An 18,705-nucleotide genomic window follows, 5' to 3' on the forward strand; every position below is an offset into this window, starting at 1 on the left:
GTGTGTGTATATATATATGCACACACACATACCCTTATACATACACACATACATACATACATGTTTCTAGAATGCTTTTCTACTTTACACTGGTTTATTTCTCCTTTTTTGGTTTACTAGCTGTTAGTTGTTTTCTCATCTTCATACCATTGTAGCTAGGACTGAAGGCATGCACCACCACATCTGGCTAATTTTGGAGTTTTTTATAGAGATAGTGTCTTGCTTTGTCACCCAGGCTGGAGTGCAGTGTTGTGATCATAGCTCACTGTATCCATGACTTCTTAGGCTCAAATGAGCCTCCCCTGCCTTAGCCTCCCAAGTAGCTGGGACCACAGGTGCACCACCACATCCAGCTAATTTTTAAATTTTTTTGTAGAAAAGGGATCCAACTATTTGCCCAGACTTGTCTAGAACTCCTGGGCTCCAGTGATCCTCTTCCCATGCTCTCTCAAAATACTGGGATTACAGGATTAAGCCACCACACCTGGCCTAAATTATTTTTTAGAGTGGATCCTCTGGATCATTCTGTTTGTCTTCCAGTTCAGCTGATCTCTAAGCTTGGTTCTTACTGCATAGGCATGAGAAATTACTGTTAAATCATGGGAACTTATCTTTCACCTTTACTTATCAAAATTGTGGTACTATTATTACCATTAAGAGCATGGTTTTGTTCTGGTTGTAGGAAGAAACTGGCAGTTCTAACCCAAGAAAGCTTACTAATGTAAAGGTGTGGTCATCTTTACAGTGAAGTGCAAAAAAGCCTCTTTTGTCTCTGTCAGTTTTTGCCATGATAAAATAGGACAATAATCAGTCAAATGTGTTGCTGAAGAATGATTGCTCACTATAGTAAAGATTGGATTGGTGGGCAGCCATTATCATGGGCTCAGGTATATAGTAGGAAGATGTATATGACATAAAATTACACCTAACCCCCTTTCATTTAAGATTTTGAGTGAGTAGCTGTTGTGCTGAATAAAGTCCTAGAATGTAGCAGTTAGTGGTTGGTTTCTCACTTGTTTGAGCTCTTTTCTCTTCTTTATTGCCTGTTTCAGAATGATAAAACCAGAATTTATTTATCTGTGGCACAGATGTCTGGTTACATACATGAGACGCTAGCACCACATCCCTAAGGGGTCACTGATACCAACATTTCCCTGCATTTATAAATATTTGTAAATATTAGCAGTTATTGACCCTGCTAATGACAGTTGAACTGAATGATAGCTCCACTTTTTCAAGACCTCACCTCCTAGAAAATTCTAGGATGTTGAGTGTCAGGGTAAACACATAAAGATTGTTTAAAGAATGATACGCTCTCCAGCTAGGTTGCAAAGTTGAGTAATAACAGTAAATAAGTCATGTGGTAGCTTGGGTTAATAATATGGAGCTCACTGAATATTGGAGAACTGCTTTTTAGTAAGGGAGTGATCAAAGCAGTACTTCAAGAAGATTCATCTGGTGTGTAAGAAGTGTTCTGTATCTTAATATAAATAATGCAAATACCAGTTAACACTTATGTAATTAATATAAATAATGCAAATTCCAGTTAACACTTTAATGTTGTTTGTCATGCTAAATACTTAAGCATTATGAATTTTATGTAAGATGATAATTGAACTTTTAAAAAAATATAAAAAAGCCAAGCGTGGTGGCCTGTAGTCCCACCCACTCAGGCTGAGCGGGGAAGAATTACTTGAGCCCTGGAATACTAGGCTAGTGTGAGGAACAAGACCGAGTATCTTCTTCTTTTTCTTTTTTTTTTTTTTGGAGTCAGAGTCTCACTCTGTCGCCCAGGCTGGAGTGCAGTGGCATGATCTTGGCTCACTGCAAACTCTACGTAGCTCCCGGGTTCACGCCATTCTCCCGCCTCAGCCTTCTGAGTAGCTGGGACTACAGGTACCCACCACCACACCTGGCTAATTTTTTTTGTATTTTTAGTAGAGATAGGGTTTCACCATGTTAGCCAGACTGGTCTCGATCTCCTGACCTTGTGATTCTCCCACCTTGGCTTCCCAGAGTGCTGGTATTACAGGCATGAGCCACCATGCCTGGCCAAGACCCAGTATCTTTAAAAACCAAAAAAACAGAAACACTGTCAATCTGTTTGATTTGATCTACCTGCCCTTTCCTGTCTTGTTGTAGCCCATGTATCACTGGAAATCAGTTTGTTCCCTTTAATTTTACATTGATAGGTCATTGAAAAATAATTTTAGCATTTCAGAAATGTGAATATCATGACATTTTAATATGTGATATAAAAATTAATGTTTGGTATACTTTATTCCCTGGTTTAGGAGCTGTGACTAATGAGAATTAAAGGCCATGGATGAAGATGAATTTGAATTGCAGCCACAAGAGCCAAACTCATTTTTTGATGGAATAGGTATTAGTATTTCTTGGGTTGTTTCACTTCCCATCTGCTGGATTTGGAATTACTTATCAAAATTGCAGAATCTGATGTTAATTCATATTTAAGTACTTAGGTCCATACTTAGGTCCTGTCAGAATCTCATAGCCAACTCATAATCTTGTTAATTAAACCATCAGTATCAAAATCTTACTGTTACCCTTCAGTTGTTCCAGTTTTTCCAGTTATGCAAATAAATCCTGCTAGTTCTCCCTTTGAAATGTTTTCTATTTGTGTTAGTTTTCTATTTTTCCATTGATATATTTCAAAAAATTTACTAATCTAAAACAGGACAAATTTATCTCAAGAGTTCTATAGGTCAGAAATGTGGCTCAACTGAGTTCCATGTAGAATTATACAAGGTTAAAATTAGGATGTTGGCCAGGTGTGGTGGCTCACATCTGTAATTTCATTGCTTTGGAAGGCGGAATTGTGAGGATTGCTTGAGATCAGGAGTTGAAGAACATCCTGGGTGCTGGGCAACACAATGGAAACCCTGTCTCTGAAAAAACAAATTTTTTTTTAATTAACTGAGCATGGTAGTGCATACCTCTAGTTCTAGATGCTCTGGAGGCTGAGGTAGGAGGATTGCTAAACCAGAAATTAAGGCTGTGGTGAGCTATAATGGCACAGCTGTACCCCAACCTGGGTAACAGAGCAAGAAAAAAAAAATCAAGCTATCTGCAGGGCTGGAGGCTCTTGACTTCGAAGAATATCCATACTTTTAGGTAAATTTAGTTTCTTTTTGTTGTACAATGGAGATACTGTTTGTTGTTCCCTACAGTTCATCACCGGGGGCCATTTTTTGCTTCCAGAACCTGCCTAGATTTCTTCTCATACTTTGCATGGTGGTTTCCTCAAGCAACAGTCAGTGGAGTCTAACTCATGCTTTTAATCTTTCTGATCTTCCCTTCTGTCACATACATCTTCTTGAATCTAGCCAGAAAACTATTCATTTTTAGAGCTCACATGATTAGATTTGATGCACCAGGGTAATCCGGGATGATTGCCCAATTTTAAATTCATAATCTTAATTACGCCTGAAAAATTTCTTTTGGCATGTCATGTAACATATTTACAAGATTTACAGGGATTAGGGTATGGACATCTTTGTGGGACCGTTCTTCCTGCCACCATCTGCACCTGGTTCTCATATGTCTCTGGCAAATGTAAAATAACATCCACCCTCTCTCAAGTTTCCCAGTTAAAAAAAAAAAAAAAAAAAAAAATCTTATCTGAAATTAATCAGCTCGGAAGTGCTAAATATCATTTAAATCAGATGCTAATAATTCTCTGGGTATCAGTCATTAAGTGCAAGTCCTGGGACACAATTCCTCTTTGTCTGCTTCCAAATGTACAGTGGTAGGACAGTTTGGGATATTCTGGTTCAAACAAGGTGACATGAAAGGTAAGAAAGAAATTTTGTGTGAAGAAATTCTGAAATGCAACCAAATTCCCATTAGGTTTCAAGACCTGGGAATAATCGTTTTTGGCCTGAGGCTCTGCCCTTTGAGTGTTCCTTGCTATTTTCTTCAAAGACAGCAGATATTTGCAGCTGAATAGTTTTATTTCCTGCTTCCTGCCTCTGGAATTCTGGTAGTCCAACAGTTCATTGTATTAATTGTGTCCCTTTCAGTTTAAGCTAGCAGTGCTTCTTTTGAAAAAAAAAATTTGTGTGTGTCTTGGGGATTTATTGTAGTAGACGAGAGGCTCATATAATTTTTTCTGAGATTATCCTATGTATGTTTTTGACTTCTGCTAAAATGGTTGAAGCCCAATATCCTTAGATTTCTTAGAAGTGCTGGGTATTTGTAGGTCACACTTTTACTTGCTTGAAAAAGACTTAATTCTCTGGCCTTTTGATCTTTCCGTTTCCTTTCCCTCCACTTCCTTTCCTTTTTCTTTTTACCTTGCCTTGCCTTACCTTACCTTACTCCTTGCCTTTTCTTTTCCTTCCCCCTTTCTTTTTCTTTTACCTTGGCCTTTCCCTTTCTTTCCTTTTTCCTTAAATTTTACTTTCCTTGTGTAATGATCAGGTGCCTGAAGGAACCTTTTGTTCTTTCTGTTTTGTGGAATGGTTGAGAATCCCATACTGTTTTTTTCTCTCTCTAAAATCAGCCGTCCTCACTCTTTTGGGCACCAGGGACTGGTTTCGTGGAAGACAGTTTTTCCAGGGACCTGGGAATAGGGGGGTTTGGGGGATAGTTACTAGATGAATCAACTGCATTACATTTATTCTGCACTTTATTTGTATTATTATTACATGTAATATATAATGAAACAATTATACTGTTCACCAGAATTTAGAATCAGTGGGAGCCCTGCGCTTGTTTTCCTGCAATGATACCATCCCATCTGAGGGTGATGGGAGACAGTTACAGATCGTCAGGCATTAGATTCTTATAAGGAACGTGCAACCTAGATCCCTCACATGTGCAGTTTATAGTACGGTTCGCATTCCTATGAGAATGTAATGTTGCTACTGACCTGACAGGAGGCAAGAGTTCAGGCAGTGATGCCTGTGATGGTAAGTGGCTGTAAATAAAGATGAGGCTTTACTCTGACAAGGAATCTCCTTAATTTAACCTCCCCTTTCACCCCCCAGATGGACAGAAAACTTCTCATTTGTCATGTTTTGCTATCTTTTTAATCTTCCAACTATTCATTTTTCGCACTGAATTTTACTCTGAGCAGTAAGAAGAAATGAGACCACATTCCAACACTTTCCTGAAATCTTCTGAACTAAAGAATTCATTTTTACAAGTTGTGCTTTCCATATAACCCAGGGAGACAATTTTGCTAAGTGGTCTATCAAGTTGTGCTTTCCACATAACCCAGGGAGACAATTTTGCTAAGTAGTCTGTCTTTTTATGTAACAAAGCTCTTCCTTCTTTCAGTTGGAAACTCACTTTTAAGCCCTTACAAGCAGTGTTACAAAACTCTAGATTTCTACTAGCAGTCATACATGACTTAGATATTCTCTGAGTCCATGTAGGATTTCTCTGCCTTGATCTTTTCTCCCTGTGGATTCTCACTGGCAGAGTTTGTTACTTTTTGTGTTGTTGGTTTTGAGATAGGGTCTCACTGTGTCACCAGGGCTGAAGGGCAGTGACATGATTATGGCTCCTCACTGCAACCTCAACCTCCTGGGCTGAAGTGATCCACCCACCTCAGCCTCCTGAGTAGCTGGAACTATAGGAACACACCACAATGCCTGGGGAATTTTTTTTTTTTTTTTTTTTGAGACGGAGTCTTGCTCTGCCCCGCAGGCTGGAGTGCAGTGGCGTGATCTCGGCTCACTGCAAGCCCCGCCTCCTGGTTTCACGCCATTCTCCTGCCTCAGCCTTCCAAGTAGCTGGGATTACAGGCGCCCGCCACCACACCCGGCTAATTTTTTTGTGTGTTTTTAGTAGAGACGGAGTTTCACCGTGTTAGCCAGGCTGGTCTTGATCTCCTGACCTCGTGATCTGCCTGCCTCGGCCTCCCAAATTGCTGGGATTACAGGCTTGAGCCACACCGCTCCTGGCCGGGAATTTTTTTAGTAGAAATGAGGTTTTGCTGTGCTGCTCAGGCTGATGTTGAATTCCTGAGCCTAGGCCATCCTCCCACCTCAGCCTCGCAAAGTGTTGTGATTACAGACATGAGCCACTGTGTCCAGCCTGTTATTTTTAACATTCATATTTTTACTATTGGTTTTTTTTTTTTTTTTTTTTTTTTTGAGACGGAGTCTCGCTCTGTTGCCCAGGCTGGAGTGCAGTGGCCGGATCTCACCTCACTGCAAGCTCCGCCTCCCGGGTTCACGCCATTCTCCTGCCTCAGCCTCCCGAGTAGCTGGGACTACAGGCGCCCGCCACCTCGCCCGGCTAGTTTTTTGTATTTTTTAGTAGAGACGGGGTTTCACCATGTTAGCCAGGATGGTCTCGATCTCCTGACCTCGTGATCTGCCCGTCTCGGCCTCCCAAAGTGCTGGGATTACAGGCTTGAGCCACCGCGCCCGGCCTACTATTGGTTTTTTTAAGGAAATTGTTTTTTTTTTTTCTACTCAACAGAATCTAAGCTTTTCATTCTTTAAAAATTATTTTTTTCATTTCTCTAAGAGCTGGAATTTCTCTTCATTCTTGTAAGAAATTTTACAATCTGCACCTATCCAACAGCAAAGCCACTTTACATTTTTAGGTATCACCTATCCAACTGCAAAGTCACTTTATGTTGTTAGGTGTTTGTATAAGCAGTTCTCCACTTCTTGACACCAAAATCTGAAATTATTTTTGTTACTGCAGAGAAAATTACCACAAACTCAAGCAGTTCAAAACAAATTTTATTCTCTCAGTTTCTGTAGAATTCTGTCATGGCATGGCTAGTTTCATAAGGTGTTGCCAGAGTTTTATTCCTTTCTGGTGAATCCAGTTTCATTGTTCTTTAGATGCATCCAATTTCAGTTTATTCAGGTCGTTGGTAGAAGGCAGTTCATGCAGCTGTGGGATTGGAGTCCCCATTGCTGTACTGGTTGTGAGCTAACAGGCAAATCTTTGCTTCTTATGGCAAACTGCCTGTTGTTTCTCATGCTTTCCATGTGGCCACTGTAGGCATGGCTAATTCGATCCCTCTAATATGTAAAATCTCTCCAATTTATCATTCTGCTTCAGCTCTCCAACCCCAGACATAAAAAGCTCTCTGCTTTAAGTTTTATCTAAGCAGATTGGTCTCAACAAATTATTCTTACAGTTCATGATCTTAATTTTACCTGCACTGCCCATGTGGTATAAGTCATAACATGATATATTGTAAGTTCCAGTGATTAGAGAATAAACATCTTGGGGATTTGGTTGGTGGGGGATACAGTGGGATGTAGATTGTCTGGGGTGCTGAGAGAAGTCTTATGACACTGCTTTTTCTTCATGCTAGTTCCTACCATGGAGGCCCTATTACCTCATTCTTTTTTTTTTTTTTTTTTTTTTTTTTTTTTTTTTTTTTTTTGAGGCAGAGTCTCGCTCTGTCGCCCGGACTGGAGTGCAGTGGCCGGATCTCAGCTCACTGCAAGCTCCGCCTCCCGGTTTTACGCCATTCTCCTGCCTCAGCCTCCCGAGTAGCTGGGACTACAGTCGCCCGCCACCTCGCCCGGCTAGTTTTTTTTTTTTGTATTTTTAGTAGAGACGGGGTTTCACCGTGTTAGCCAGGATGGTCTCGATCTCCTGACCTCGTGATCCGCCCGTCTCAGCCTCCCAAAGTGCTGGGATTACAGGCTTGAGCCACCGCGCCCGGCACCTCATTCTTAATTGATAGTATTAAGACTGTTTTCTCACTCTTGGTTTCTTTCTTTCACCTACCACAGTAGTAGAATATTCAGCCCTAAAAAACATGTGGATTATTCCTTTCCATTGCCCAGGAAATAAACTGTAAATCCCAGGTCCTCTGGAATTGATCCTGTCCTAACTTTTGTAACCTTTTCCCATATTCACAAAAGGAGCCTTTATATCAGGCAGATGCATTCTTACCTCATTTCTAGAACTGCAAAAAAAAAAATTACACTTAAACAAGAGGGGGGAAAAATGTATTCTCAATTTCAGATTGCTCAGGGTTCTAAATACATAATACTACAATTAGACTAGAGTTTATTTTTCTGTTTCATACTCTTGTAAGTTAAAATTTTAATGATTTTATTAACTGAATTTTAAATGAATATTGCCATATATTAGCAATAGTAATTAACTTTACCAAGAAACATAAGGAATTTTAAATATACCTTCTAAATTTTGTGTGTGTATATATATTTGTTAAGCAATTTAGGATATTCTTTTGACTCGCTGTTAGGTACTTTCAGGTTGTTAATGGTAAATGCAAACCTATAATTCTTTCTTTCTCTGGAACATAGTGAAGTATAATTATTTTGAGAGGCCACAGCAAGAGGATTGCTTGTGGCCAGGTTTTTAACGCAAGTCTGCACCACCCTTGCAAATTTTTGTTTGAAAGAGAGAGACCAAGTTCTTTGGGAAAAAACTCAGTATTTTTTAGTGTACTCTTGCCACAATCATACCTGAGTCATGGACTAAATGGTAGATTGAAGGGCTGTTGCATTTTCGCCTTGAATACACTTGAAATGGTATTTTCTTTAAATTTGAGGAAGTCATGTAATCTGCCCAAGCTTCCATTTTCATATGCATAACAATAATGAAACATCTGATTACATTTTTTCAGGACACTTACCATGCATTCCCGTTTGATTATGATAGTCCTGTGAGGTGTGCATGACAGTTACTACTGACCTCATTTTATTCTTGAGGAAACTGAACTCAGAGGCTAGATGACTTGGTCCAAGGTTACAAAACTAATAAGTATATAAACTTTGCCCTCTGATTTAGACCATTATAACCAGTGCTGTTGCCACTAAGTGCTATCAAATTTATGTCTGTACAATGGGGATTACACTGTTCTATTGCTATTATGAACATAGAAGACAAATGAGTAGAAATCATTTTGTAGAAGATGTATAGAAATAAAAGCAAACATTCTTTCAACATGTAATTTAAGTGGGTATTAATTACTTGAAAGACTTCCTGCACCATCTGTTGTTGCTTTGCCCTTGCTGATCACTTTTGTTGAAGAATCTGTGTGTTTGAGGACTTTGCCACAGGTGCACAATTATTGAGTTGTGCACCTGCTGGGACTCAGCTTCCTCTGAGTTACAATCAGAAACACTAATCAGATAAATAGCCTTTTTTTTCTTTTTCTTTTTTTTTTTTTTTAAGGATAATCCAGTGAGGTAGTGGGAGTGGAGAAGGAAGAAAAGAAATCTTAACTGCTTGTGATATGTGAATAGCTTTTCATATGTCATCCATGTTTGTTTTTCTCTATGCACTAGTAGCCATAATGCCTAATTTGTTTCATATTAGGTTATATTTGTGTTAAAGATACATGAATTCTCTTCGTATTTGTGGTGTTCATTTAGAATAATATTTACTGGGCATCATGTGCTGTGCAAGTTGTGTGATCTAGGTTCAGTCATTTGATCTCAGTGGGCTTTAACTGGCTCTCACCCTTCTACCTTCATTGCTTAACTACACCCAGCATTAGAAAAATGCTTTTATATATATATTCCCAAGGAACTACTTTGGGATTTGGGGTTAGTGGGAACAGGAGGAGGAGAGATGGAGGTGGAATACCCTGGCAAAATTAGGGCAGGCCCTTCTTTAACCACCCCCACCCTTCACCACCTAGCCCAACTGCACTTTTACTGATTTTATCTTTCCATGGAAACCTCTCAACCTAATGTCTTTCCTGTCTTTAGTCCTCTTAATTTCTACCCTGATTCTTTTGTCTTAGATTCAAAGAATGACTTTCTAATTAGCAGAGTTATAGTGGATATTGATGGGATATTGCACCAGGACAAAGTGGGAAGATTATAAAGGCCGAAAGAGAAAAAAGGAAGGGTAAAAAAGAAATATGTAGGTATAATGAATAAAAGAAAAGCAATGTGTTGAGAAAGGAGATGGTGAAAAAAGGAAGAGAAATGAATGAAACATGTAGCAAATAAATGATATGTTTGTTTTCTGAATTTGTTGCTTAACTTATATAAAAATCTCTTAAGATTTTATTTTAGTGGGATGGGCAATTTTTTATGTTGATGTTTTAAAAGTATTTCATGAATGGTTTTCTTCTGTCATTGCCCCAAAGTTTTTTTTTTATTTTTCTTTTATTTCTTGTTAGTTGATTAGGGTTGAGTAAAGTAAGTTTTCATGTTAAAAATTTCTGTTTGTTAAATGAATCAAAAATAGATTCATTCTCTATTTATTGTGTCAATGTTTGAGGAACACCAAGGACATAGTCTGTTTTCCCAGTAGAAATTAAATAACTGTATTTAGTCATGTATACTTACCTGAGATTTGTCATTTTAATTTTTATTTTTTAAGGAGCTGATGCTACACACATGGATGGTGATCAGATTGTTGTGGAAGTACAAGAAGCAGTTTTTGTTTCTAATATTGTGGATTCAGACATAACTGTGCATAACTTTGTTCCTGATGACCCAGACTCAGTTGTAATCCAAGATGTTATTGAAGATGTTGTCATAGAGGAGGATGTTCAGTGCTCAGATATCTTAGAAGAGGCAGATGTATCTGAAAATGTCATCATTCCTGAGCAAGTGGTGGACTCAGATGTAACTGAAGAAGTTTCTTTACCACACTGCACAGTCCCAGATGATGTTTTAGCTTCTGACATTACTTCAGCCTCAATGTCTATGCCAGAACATGTTTTAACGAGTGAATCCATGCATGTGTGTGACATTGGACATGTTGAACATGTGGTCCATGATAGTGTAGTGGAAGCAGAAATCATTACTGATCCTCTGACCAGTGACATAGTTTCAGAAGAAGTGTTGGTAGCAGACTGTGCCCCTGAAGCAATCATAGATGCCAGCGGGATCTCAGTGGACCAGCAAGATAATGACAAAGCCAACTGTGAGGACTACCTAATGATTTCGTGTAAGTCATGGGGTACAGTGATTTTAAGCAATGTTTTTGATACATGTATTTTATAACATAAATAATGGTGAAATTTTATTGATGTTAACTTCTGTAAAATTAAAGTAGAAATCATAAACCTACATGTATTGTTGCTTAGTTTGCATCCCAGAAGATAAACCATAATTAAGTGACATGGTACAGAACAGAGTTATTTCTATATTAGCATAGAATAGAAAGATGAGAAAAATAAGGTATGAAAATGACAGAATTGAGTCTTATGAAATCATACAATGTATGATTGGTCTGTTACCTTCAGATTTATCCCTGAGACTTGTAGTCAGCTTTTTTAAAAGTCTTTTTATTATGTAGTCATTTCACTTTCTCCCTTTTTTCTACCTTAGTGTCCCTTTTCTCTTTAAAGTCATGATTTTGTTGTTGTTGTTGTTTAATTCATTATTGGCTTTGGAGTTAAATCTGGTGAATTCCCTGAAATACAGTGGTTGCACCTAAGCAACTAATTTCTTTAGGTTTCAAATTGATTTCAAATTTTACATCATACTAGTTTTATGTTCTGCTCACTGATCCTCATGGGATGCTGGCTTTCTTGATTGTGTTTATAACTTTGTCAACCAGAACATGATTGGGCATATTTTTGCTTATGCAGCAGCTGCCATAGTCTTTCTCTTGCTGGAATCCCTGACTATGTTTCTCAAATATTTTTAACTCAATATCTAGGTATATTTTCTACATTAATATGGTTACAACTTATAGAATCATTGTGTCATTTATTTGCTGATTTAAATAATTTAGTTATCCTAATTGATCAGTTCATTACTATGGTCTTTGAAATGAAGTTTTATAGTGTAGATTTAGTTTAGAGCATTCCCATTAATATTAAATACCACCTACACTCCTCGTCCTGTGTCTTTGAGCATTGCACAGCAAAATATTTGTGCAGGCATTTGCATGGGCACAGGGAGAGTAGGCATTTACCTCTTATATGATCAAGTATACCATTATGGCCTAGTTTTCTGATAATGATAATTTTCTACCTCCCTCTGAACCTGCTTAATGATTTTAAAGAGCCTCATTCAACTGATTTAATAAACATTTATTTCTGTGTGTAAAAACTTACTCTATAAAGTGTTAAATATTTAAGATTAATAATTTACAGTTTTGACTTTCGTAAACTTTATAACCTGGTGTGCTAGGAAAAGGGGGAGTAAAGGGTGTTTAGCTCTTGAAAATGTCATAATAAATATTTTTATATGCCAAATTTATCTAGCTATTTCAATTGTTTTATTTTTTTTTTTTTGCTAGCTCTTGCTTTCTCCAGAAAAAATATCTCCTAATGCTGCATTTTTAATTAAAACTCTATAGGGCTTTGGGTTGACAGGTTTTTCATAAAGTGTATAGAGGAAGTGTGGTCTGATTTTATATTAATATAGAGAATACTGAGATGCTGTCAGTGACAGTAAGCTTTAATGCTTTCCATAATATTAGAGATGATAATATCTTTTAAATTCTTTAATATAGTTATTTAATATGTAGATTAAAGGTTGTAAAACAGTCTTTAAGTACACTTTACATTTAAAAATGTTATTAGATTTAAGAGCTTATTAATTTTTATGTCTTTAGTGGCAGGTTTTTTCTCCTCTGAAAATCTCGTTTAAAATGATCAGAGTCCTCTATGTTAGCACAGTAGTATATCTGCACAAAAGTGCCCACTGTTACACCCTAAATGCTACAGAAATCAACATGACCTCTTCATATAGTCTTCACAGTATAGATGTTACCACTGACTTTAAAGTTGATTACATCATCCTTAAATACAGGTCCCCCCAAACCTGTGCATATTTGGTATAAAATATTTGTGGAGTGAACACTTATGTGAACTTTATAGCTGAACATTTGTGCATATCATGTCTCATCCACAGGGCATTTAGTTTAGTTGTTTTGGCACTCCACCTAGTGTTTCTAATAAATTATGACTTTGGTCATAGTGAACATTCAGTAAAAATATTCAGTGAATAAATGAATAAATGAAACCCAATCCTCATATCTCAGTCTGAAAGCCTATGGATCAATACAGTTTGATGATTTGTTTAATGATTCTAGTGGCTACTAGAGCACAGTAGAACTGGTAAAATAGTTGTTTGTTATACTTATTTTATATTTTTTTATATTTATACACATTGCATATATTAATTTTGCTTATCCTTCTGTTCTGTAACTCATTATTAGATATATATATCTAAAAATACATATATTTTAGATACATATTACATATATAATTAGTAAGTGTATATATATTTTAAGTTACCTATTAATTTTGTTTTGTTTTGTAAAACCATTTGGCAAAATGGTACCAAATGCAAGAATTTTAAAAGTGTGTATCTGCAAGGGATGATTTCTGAAAAGTGAATAAAGATATTTTAGGGAGATAGGTTGTTTTAAGTTTTGATACATTGCTGAAACAGATGTTTTTTCATAAGACTAAAACTAATGATTTTTATGTAGAAACTCTAAAATACATTTAGAAAATCTTAAAGCACATATGCAGTGTTTCAAAAGGAGATAAGCTAATCAAAGGAGATAGAAATCAAACTGTTGGAATTTAGGAAAGAAGTTGAACGGAGAAATAACGTTATCAAGGTAAAAGAGACTATAAAAGCAGCAATAAAATAAATGTGGATTAGTGTTAATATGACTGGAAGCCTTCTGATTGGGCTTTAGAAAATTGCCAAAATAAAATGGTGAAAAAACAGACATAAAAATGATTATGGACAAGATTAGCAGACATGAGAAACAGAAGGCAAAACTTACATACAGAAAAGAAGAAAACAATTAATGTGACAGAAAGTTATGGAAGAAAGCTTTCCTGAAATTAGGAATGATTTGAGTACAGCAATGAAAATGGCAGAGTAAAGAACACTGAAAAACTTCTCTTTTATGAAAATAATGAGAACAATGGTTTAAAAAAATTATCAGAGTAACATTTTTCAGCTCTCTGAAAACTAAATGATTGTAACAATAGAGGGAGTACTGGATATTGGCAAGACTCTGCCCTTTTAATTTGCTGTGTTTACATCCACTCCTCCCAAGCTGTATGTTGGCCTTAAAAACTGACATCTGACAAATATAAAAAAAAGGAGCAGTCAGGGAAGATATAGCAGCTCATGCCTGTAATCCGAGTGCTTTGGGAGGCTTGGCCTGGAGGATCACTTGGGACCAGGAGTTTGAGACCATCCTGGTCAACTTAGTGAGACCCTCTCTCTACAAAAAAACTAAAAAATTATCTGAGCATGGTGGTATGCACGTGCAGTCCCAACTACTTGAGGCTGAGGTGGAAGGATCCTTTTAACTCAGGAGATCAAGATTGCAGTGAGTTATGATTAAGCCACTGCACTTCAACCTAGGTTACAGAGCAACACCCTGAATCAAAAAAATTTTTTTTTTCTTTTAAACAGCAGTTTGGCAGCTACTGGAGGAGGAAGAAAGGCCCATTTTCAGAGAACTGATATTATTTGACCTGTTGGTGGTGACCTGCAAGACCCACCCTTTTTTTTTTTGAGACTTGAGACTTTTTTTTGAGTCTTGCCCTTTTACCCAGGCTGGACCCCAGTGCTGTGATCTCAGCTCATCTTAGCCTCCAACTCCTGGGTTCAAGCAGTTCTTGTGCCTCAGCCTCCTGAGTAGCTGGGACTACATGTGCTGCGCCACCACACCCCGGCTAATTTTTTTGGTTTGTTTTTTTTGTATTTTTGGTAGAGATGGGGTTTCTCCATGTTGATTTGTCTGGTCTGTAACTCCTAGCCTCAAGTGATCCACCCACCTTGGCCTCCCAAAGTGTTGGAATTACAGATGTAAGCCACTGCACCCAATACCACACTTAGACTATTTTAATTGAGTTAGACTCTGAACTTCTGTAGTATGAGCCTTCTCCTTTGGGTTGTTGGTTGAAAATTTTAGAGACAACTGTTGAACATCACTGGTTTTTGAGGCAGTTGATACAGTTAGGGCAAGCAATAGATATACTAAAGCTTAAAAGGAATGAAAAGTCCATTAGTGGAATGAAAAGTCCAGAGGGCTTTGAAAAGCTGGGACATATTCCTGATAATCTTGAATGTGATAATGCCAGGTCTGTGGCCCCGGTAAGGAAAAGCTTGGCAAGGCCTTAGACTCACACTTTGGGTAATCTTCAAGGGCTGCCCAAATAAAAGCCAGTATAGAGCTATAAACAGCCTGCATGAATGTTTCAGCATGCATGTAAGAGCCAAAAACTGCTGGTTCTACACATCTGTCAAGTCATAAGCTGAATATGTATTTTATGTAACTAGATATAATTAGATAGACTTTTAAATTGCTGCATCTGAAAACACACACACACTTTAAAGGATTAGTTTAGAAAAATCACAGTACTGTTGTTTGCTAAGCAACAGTAACCAGTCATAACAACACACATTAGGGAAATGAAGAATCTAATTTTCACAGTTGCCAAATAGTATTATTTTAAATGTTCAGTTTTCAACAGCAACAAAAAATGAGACAGGCACAAAACCAATAAAAGCACAGCCTACGCGCAAGAAAAAGCATAGCCCACAGAAATTCTTTCTAAGGAAGTCCAGACACAGTACTTGCTAGAGTAGCTTATGAATCAGTTTTATTACATTGTTCAAAGGGCTAATTAGGAAGTCATGTGTAAAGAAAGAAAGGAAAGTAGGAGAATGATGTCTCATTAAATGGAGAATATCAAAAATCAGAAATTAAAAAGTAAATAGAGTCTCTGGGGTTGAAATGAAGATTTCACCAGAGGAACTCAAAAGTAGATTTAAACAGGCAGAAGAAAGAATCAGCACACTTAAAGGAACTTCAATTAAGATCATCTAGTCTGAGGAGAAATAAAAAATAATGAAGAAAAATGAATATGGCCATATATAATCTATGGGATCCCATGAAGTAAGCATACCAACATATACTGTACCACAAGTGGGAGGGAAGAAAGAAATTGGCTTAAAGAATAGTTTAATAATAGCTGAAAACTTCACAAACTTGATGAAAAACTGTAATCGTCACTTGTAAGAAGTTGCGTGAATTACAGGGGATCCATGTCTAGACACAAGACATTTATGTTGTCAAAAGACAGATAAATTTTTTAAAGCAGTAAGGTAGAAGTCACTTCTCACATACAAGTCCTCCTTCCTTTGCTTCCTCTGTCATTCCCTCCTTCCTTTCCTTCCGTTTCATCCATCCTTTTTTTTTCTTTCTTTTTTTTGAGTTGGAGTCTTTCTCTGTCACCTGGGCTGTAATGCAGTGGTACGACTTCGGCTCACTGCAACCTCTGCCTCCCTAGTTCAAGCAATTCTCCTGCCTCAGCTGCCTGAGTAGCTGTGACTACTGGCGTGTGCCACAATGCCTGGCTATAGTAGAGAGGGAGTTTCACCGTATTAACCAGGATGGTCTTGATCTCCTGACCTCGAGATCTGCTGCCTCGGCCTCCCAAAATGCTGGGATTACAGACGTGAGCCACCGCGCCCAGCTCAAGTTATCCTCTCTGAAAAAGAATAATAGCGATTTTCTCATTACAAAACATGGAAGATAGAAGGCAGTGGCATGATATCAGTCAAGAACTTGAAATTCAACAGAACTATGCTTTAAAAATGAAGGTGAAATTAAAATATTTACAGATAATCAGAACAGCAGCAGTAATCCAGATTGTATAATATTGCCATAAGAAGAGATGTATAGATCAGTGGAACAGAATGCAGAGTACAAAAATAAAACCACATGTCTATATGGCCCGTTGATTTTTCTTTCCTTTTTTTTTTTTTTTTTTTTTTTGAGATGGAGTCTTGCTCTGTCACCCAGCTGATTTTTCACATAGGTGCCAAGACAGTTCAGTGTAACAACGAATAGTTTTTTCAGCAGATGGTAGTGGAGTAACTAGATGTTTGCATGCAGAAGATTGAAATTGTGTCCCTACTTCAAAGTGTATACAAAAATGACTCAAAAGAGATCATAGATAGCTCCGTAAGATCATAGAGAGCGATATGATTATCTCTGTGATCATAGACAGCTATCTGTGATCATAGAGAGCTGTCTCTTATCTAAGTAACACAGCTAAAACTATAAAAGGAATCCCTGAATGAGATACCACCCTATATCTGCTATGGATGGGTATTACAGGAAAGGAAAACAAGTATTTGGAATAAGCGTAAATTGCTGATGTTTTACAGCCACTGTTTGGCAGTTCCTGGAAAAGTTAAATTTACATAGGACTACCATATGACCTAGCAACTCCTTTCTGGATATACCCAAGAGAACTGAAAACATATGTCCACAAAACGGGTTACATATTATACAAATGTTCATAGCATCATTAGCCATAGTAGCCAAAGAGCAGCAATAACTTTAGTATCTATCAGTTGATGAATTGATAAAATGTGGTGTATCTGTCTAATGAAATATTATTTGATCATAAAATGTAATGAAGCACTGATGAATGCCATAGCATGGATGAACTTCAAAAACATTGTGTTAAAATGCAAGAAGTGTGTGCAGTATCTAGAATAGGTATGTATGTAAAGTAAAAAAGTATATTGTTGCCTAGTGTTCATGGATAGTGTTGTGTGGAACAGGGAGTAGTAGCTAAATGGTACAACGATTTCTTGTGAGGGTGATAGAAATTATCTGCAATTAGTGATGATGCTTGCACAGCTCTGTGAATTTTCACGTCTCTGAAAACCCACTGGATTGATTATGTATGCTTTACATACTATGCAACAGTAACTCATATGTGAATTTCCTCTTAGTGCCAAAAAAGAAAAATTGTAATCTTTTAAGGCAGTTCATTTTCTTCTAAGAAATTGAGAGACTAATAAAACTTTTTTTTTTTTTTTTGAGGCGGAGTCTTGCTCTGTCACCCAGGCTGGAGTGCAGTGTCACAATCTCAGCTCACTGCAACCTCTGCCTCCTGGGTTCGAGCAGTTATCCCGTCTCAGCCTCACGAGTAGCTGGGATTACAGGCGCCTGCCACCATGCCCGGCTAATTTTTGTTTTTTCAGTAGAGATGGGGTTTCACCTGGTTGCTCAGGCTGGTCTTGAACTCCGACCTCAGGTGATCTGCCTGCCTCAGCCTCCTAAAATGCTGGGATGACAGGCGTGAGCCACTGCACCCAGCGAAAACTATTAATAATCATCATTATATTGGTGAACTTAAGGATCAAGAATTATATAGTCATCCGCATCAAAATACTCAATGCTATACACAGTGCAACAAAGCCTAAAGTTTCTGAGGAAAGTATAGCATAAGAATTTTATACACAGACAGCTTATTCAAGTCAAAATTACAGTTAGACATTTTAAAACATCCAGGATTTCAGAAATTTTAGCACCCACGTGTGATAGAGTTGCTACTTGGTACCGTAAACCAAAGATGAATTAGTAGAAAAAGACTCAAGAGTGGAGAACTGATAAAATAATGAGTAGTGATTTTTGAATTAATGCAAAATTGGAGTAAACATGCAAATTAAAGTTATATAACATGGTAAATGTCTACAAAATATTAACTAAAATATTTGCCATGTCACAATGTGCAAATATGTTCATGTTTTCACCTTTTACAGCAGGTGACAGTAGATAATATCTTTACAGTATGGTTCCTATTATTTTTATCATATTTTTCTTTTTTTTGAGAGAGAGTCTTGCTCTGTTGCCTAGGCTGGAGTGCGATCTCAGCTTGCTGCAAACTCCGCCTCCTGGGTTCACGCCATTCTCCTGCCTCAGCCTCCTGAGTAGCTGGGGCTACAGGCGCCTGCCACCACAGCCAGCTGTTTT

General features: G+C 37.6%; 1 protein-coding gene and 1 long non-coding RNA gene across 6 annotated transcripts in view; one reads left to right on the plus strand and one right to left on the minus strand.

The window, feature by feature from the left end:
- Positions 1 to 18,705, plus strand: part of ZFY (zinc finger protein Y-linked) — a 50,634-nt gene that overhangs the window by 18,432 nt on the left and 13,497 nt on the right. For 2 of the 5 annotated variants that reach the window (XM_030926312.1, XM_030926313.1), the window contains exons 2-3: positions 2,295 to 2,383; positions 10,315 to 10,887. The exons of 1 other annotated variant lie outside the window; for it this stretch is intronic. In XM_030926312.1, the coding sequence (XP_030782172.1) occupies positions 2,323 to 2,383; positions 10,315 to 10,887 (634 nt within the window). In that variant the 5' untranslated portion in view covers positions 2,295 to 2,322. The remainder of the gene's footprint in view (positions 1 to 2,294; positions 2,384 to 10,314; positions 10,888 to 18,705) is intronic. 2 more of the 5 variants (XM_030926314.1, XM_030926315.1) reach the window with 1 other exon arrangement.
- Positions 16,367 to 18,705, minus strand: part of LOC115895658 — a 35,761-nt gene continuing 33,422 nt past the window's right edge. Inside the window, exon 4 of the long non-coding RNA XR_004055828.1 lies at positions 16,367 to 16,423. This is a non-coding gene — a long non-coding RNA (uncharacterized LOC115895658). The remainder of the gene's footprint in view (positions 16,424 to 18,705) is intronic.

Source organism: Rhinopithecus roxellana, chromosome 22, assembly GCF_007565055.1.
Source record: "Rhinopithecus roxellana isolate Shanxi Qingling chromosome 22, ASM756505v1, whole genome shotgun sequence".
Taxonomy (NCBI): domain Eukaryota; kingdom Metazoa; phylum Chordata; class Mammalia; order Primates; family Cercopithecidae; genus Rhinopithecus; species Rhinopithecus roxellana.